Source organism: Cyprinodon variegatus, unplaced genomic scaffold (assembly GCF_000732505.1).
Source record: "Cyprinodon variegatus isolate N-32 unplaced genomic scaffold, C_variegatus-1.0 Scaffold1053, whole genome shotgun sequence".
Classification (NCBI taxonomy): domain Eukaryota; kingdom Metazoa; phylum Chordata; class Actinopteri; order Cyprinodontiformes; family Cyprinodontidae; genus Cyprinodon; species Cyprinodon variegatus.
Genome location: NW_015151506.1, coordinates 227,367 through 232,146, shown reverse-complemented (window position 1 = coordinate 232,146; position 4,780 = coordinate 227,367). Strand labels below are relative to the sequence as shown.

Here is a 4,780-nt window from a genome sequence, read left to right as displayed (position 1 = left end):
TTTAATACCAGAATTCTGACTTTTTTCTCAGAATTCTGACTTTAATACCAGAATTCTGACTTTTTTCTCAGAATTCTGACTTTAATACCAGAATTTTGACTTTTTTCTCAGAATTCTGACACTAAAAAAGTCAGAATTCCGACTTTTTTCCCCATACTAAACTGAAATAAAATTTAAAAATCAGTTAACTTTTTTTTTCCCAGCAGCCCTAATCCTCTTCCGTAGAAATGACAATAAAAGCTAGAAGAAAAATAAATTGGCAGAACAAGCAGTTCCCACTTAAACCAGACGGTGGCAGCAGTGACTAATCACAGTTTTAGCATCAGACTCAAAAAGTCCAGAAATATCATACTGAAAACAAAAATACGGAAACATAAGAAAATGGAATGTTGTTTGTTTGTTTGCAGGCTTATTTGAAAAGTTATTCATGGATTTGATTAACTTTTTACCAGAAGTGTCCCTCATTAAAATGTGGTAATGATCCAGATAATGTGAAGTTATAAAGTCACAATATGGGGCGACTGCTTTTCTAGTTTATTAGGCTTTAATTTACTGATTCAAACAGGCAACAATTAAAAGTCTTTAAACAAAAAGTGGGGTTTAGCCTTTTTTTGATCCACCTGAAGGTTATCATCACTGATTTGTAAAATTTCACTGATTAAATAATAAAATAAAGATTTTTAAATCTGTTGTTTATTTTAACCCAACCTCCCCTCCACAGTAAAATCCTTTTCTATGGTTTTGAATACGCAGCGGACTGAAGGTCCACATATCGCCTGTTCCTGCGGGACGAGGAGGCAGGCGGACAGACACAAACAGCAGGAACAGCTTTTAGTTTAAGTTTTGCTGGACTAACATCCGATATTAGGATTTTTTTTACTGACTGCTTATAGATCTCCCTTTTTATCGCTTTGAAACGACTTTTTAAATCTAATGAAAAGGAGTTTTTTTTTTTTTTCTGTCTCATGCATGTTGGTAATAAAAACCAACAGAAGGAACCCAGATTATCCAGTTAATCTGGACATGCAGGATACTCACTGCCTCACCTCTTTTACAGTTCTGATAAATTTGCTTTTTATAGAATAAGTTTTTAAAGGGTGGACCTTTGATGGTTACTTTAAATTAGTCACTGTATAGAAAATGGTGGTTTCAGCCTTCAGTAGACATAAAAACACGAAAGCATCAATGACTGTAACAGAGACGCGCCTAGGTATGGGGAGTTGTTCTTTTCTGCTTCTGAAAGATAAAAATATCATCAGAAATTTGTGTTAAAACAGGAAAGTAATCTTTTAAATCCGAGGAATCTTTTATATTTTTATTCTAACATAAAGACAACAAATCAATTCCTGACCAAGCTTCAGAAAGGAGCAACAAATGTTCCTGTTTTAGTTTTTAAAACCTAAATACAGAACTCCAAACACTGATTAAAGGTTATCTGTATAAACATGCTGATAAGGGAAAACAAAGGATACTCCAGTGCATTGTCGGGTTTGTCTTGTTCTTCATAAAGAGCGACCAAAACTGGAAAACAGAAATTTTGAGAAATTAAAACAGCAGTAAAAATGACAACAGGCCTTCGCAGCGCTTCGCTGATCGGGCCTAACTATACTTGTTACCACAAATGTGTTTCATTTATGACAAAGTTGTTTTTTTTGTTATTAAACTTTCAGTTTTGGGGGAATTAAGGGAGATAAAATGTTAATTAATAAAGAAAAAAAAAATGAACTTAGATTTTTCTTCTTTCGTTAATCGTTCATTTTAAAGTTTTTATGCCCAAAATGAGAAGATTAAGTCATGTTATATCAACACAGGCTGATCAGATCAGAAATACTTTCCTGATCCCAAAGGGAAATGAAATGGCTCCATTCGTCAGATTGATCGATCATAAAGAGAAAGATGTCCTGAAAACACCGTCTTCATGAAGCAAACTGCCATCAGCAGTTTGCTTCATGATGGTCTTTAATGCAGGAAAGTAGGAATTAATGCAGCCGAAGGAACAGTTTTTGTAAACGGTCTAGGGGTTGGGGCATAGGGCTTATAGGGCTTTGAATCCTGAGATTGAGAGTTCGATCTCCCACTCCCCCAGACTGCCACTCTGGCTCCCTGAACAAGACCCTTAACCCCACACTGCTCCCCAGGCACCGCACAATGGCAGCCCACTGCTCCCCAGGGGGATGGGTTAAATGTAGAGATAAATTTCTCCAATGTGAGATTAAAGATGCTATGACCGAAAACATTTGATTGACAGATGACCGCTGATTTATGATTGGCTGAATTTAGGTGTTCAGGATGTGTTTAGCTGTGCAGAAGATAACCGGAAAAAAAAAAAAAAAAAAAAAAAAGGTTAACCTGGTAAAATTTTTTTTTTTTAAATAGAAATTTTCTAAATTGTTCAGACAATATAGTCTTATAAAGAGTACATTTATATACATGTTTAATCCAGAAGGGTTTGAAATTTAAATAGGACTTGCCTACGACTTTAAGCCATTGATTAATAAAACAGTCCCACTAACTGATTGATCAGGTGTTAGTGTCACTAACCGCTGGTTAACGTGTCCAGAACTCCAGATTTCTCCAGGTATCTCCTAAACTGTTCCCGCCTCGATTCTGAGGACTGAAACAAATAAAAAGATCAAGAAAAACACGTTTGAAATCTGATTAAAGCAGCTTCAGGTATTTTAAATAGACATAAAGGCTGAACATCATTCAGGTAGAACTCGTGGTGCGTTCACTGCCAGGCAACGTTCGCTGCTAACCAGTTAGCTCATGCTACAACAGCATAAAAAGATAAAACAAACAAAAAATAGCAGCATTAAAGAATATATTAACAATTGACACAGAGAGCGCCCCGCAGTCTCACCCTGTAGCCGGCCATGGCTGCTGTTTTACAGGTTTATATGGAGGTGGGGAAGAGAGCTCCAAGCTGAGCCTCAGACGTTAGCCGATGTTGTGTTGATTTCCGCCTACAAACAGGCGGTCCGTTGCCCCTAGCAACGCGGGGAACAAAACCCCCAATCTGCTGTATAAGAGTAATTATAAAATAAACTAAATGTAACTTTAAGCGTATAATATCCTCTAAGTTTTGTTCTTTGTGAAAATTATAATAAAATAAAATTATATATAATAAAAATAGGCTCCTATAAAAAAAGTAAATAAGTTTCGTTATGGAATTTTTATTATTTTTAATTTCATTTTTTTATGTTTATTATAAAACTTTAAAATTAAATAGTTCTGAAAAAAGGGCGAAATTTTAATCCTTACTAGATTTTTTTTTTATGTTTTTTTTTAATGTTCGTTCATATTTATGAAGAACCAATATTACAAATAACTAAAGCGTTGGTTAGTAAAACAGGAACCACTTTGAAGAGAGAACTACTCAGCTGTTTGTGGTTTAATTTATTTAAAGCTTTGGTTAACTTCCGCACAGCCGCTGCTGCCGGAGCACAACGAACCAATCACAGGCTTCAACGTCACAGCTGTCAGCACAGATTGACAAATCATCAGCGCGCTCTCTTTCGGCTGTCAAATGAAAAACAGCTGCTGGTCGATGGTTTTGAAATCTGTTTTTCCGGAATCTTTGTTCCTCATGTGACTTTTTGTTGTAAAACAACAGCAGCTTCTTCTAGTGTTTGTCCTGCCGGGAAAAAACCTTTTGCTTATTTGTTTCAGTTCCGCTAAGAAGGTAAGATCTGTTATTATAATGCTGTTAAAGGTTATTTAGCAGAAACGTTTTTATTTCCGTGAAGTTGTGGAGTTTTTACATTACTTTATTATGTAGCTTCATGTGTTTTTACGTTTTTTGTGTTTCTCTAACTGCATTTTTATGTTAGATTTCTTAATTTTAGCCAAAATGTTGTGAATAACTTCTCTTTTGACGTTACTCCCTGTCATTAGGGGTAAACCCAGTGTTAATTATTTACACATAGAGTAATCTCTAATTTAATGCTAACTTGTTAACTTTAGCAGTGTTTTTTTTGTCCACTGATAACAAAAAACAAAGTTTTGTAAATAAGAATAGATTTTCTCCCCAGTATTTTGCATCTGGATCAGCTTTGTGTATATTTATTTTGAACCGGTTTGAACTGTTCACACAGGTTGACTTGAATCCTGCCAATCCTGCACTAGATTAGGATGCATTCCTCTCTCCTCTCATTCTGCCTTGACTTTATTTCTGTTTCTGTTCAAATAAGAAACGATGAGGTGCCTTGGAAGGAGGATTTAATTAAAGAAAAATAAAAAAAATATATGCAAACCTTTCCTCAAGAGAGCTCACATACAGTTCCCTGTGTAAGATTGTTTTAGGGAAGTTAGATATCATCTTAAGGAAATAAACATGATAAAAACCACCGGCGCTTCTAGACAGGGGGCCAACGGGGGACCGGTGCCCCTCTAGATCATGTCCTGGTGTTAATTTCATCAGCTTTTTAAAATATTTTTAATTTAGTCTTAGTCAAATTGACGAAAATCAATTTTAGTCTTAGTGAAATTTTAGTTTTTCTAGTCAACACTGTAAATAATAGAACTTCTCCATTCCCAGCTTCTCTTTTTCTCTGTTTTATTTAAATAACACTGTAAATAATAGAACTTCAAACACCGATTCTCTTTTTATTATATATCTCACTGCTCACATTGAACCTTTTGTCGGCTTGTTTCATCATATCCACAAAGTCTTCATCCTCCATGGTCGTTGCAGGCAGGCCAGAGCGCCCAATCTTTACCACTGAGTTCTCCAGGGCTTTCTGCTCTTTGGCGTCAGGTTTGTACGGTGGGGGGGCTCCCA

General features: G+C 35.8%; 2 protein-coding genes across 2 annotated transcripts in view; one reads left to right on the top strand and one right to left on the bottom strand.

Moving 5' to 3' along the window:
• The window catches only part of LOC107101095 (C-Myc-binding protein-like), a 4,727-nt gene extending 1,745 nt beyond the window's left edge, over window positions 1–2,982 (bottom strand). The window contains exons 1-3 of the mRNA XM_015399857.1: window positions 2,861–2,982; window positions 2,542–2,614; window positions 1,473–1,521 (exon numbers count right to left, since the gene is read on the bottom strand). Coding sequence (XP_015255343.1) covers window positions 1,473–1,521; window positions 2,542–2,614; window positions 2,861–2,875 — 137 coding nt within the window. The 5' untranslated portion in view covers window positions 2,876–2,982. The remainder of the gene's footprint in view (window positions 1–1,472; window positions 1,522–2,541; window positions 2,615–2,860) is intronic.
• Window positions 2,983–3,558: 576 nt separating this feature from the next.
• The window catches only part of LOC107101092 (sialin-like), a 26,350-nt gene continuing 25,128 nt past the window's right edge, over window positions 3,559–4,780 (top strand). The window contains exon 1 of the mRNA XM_015399854.1: window positions 3,559–3,682. The gene's annotated coding sequence lies outside the window, so the exon portion shown is untranslated. The remainder of the gene's footprint in view (window positions 3,683–4,780) is intronic.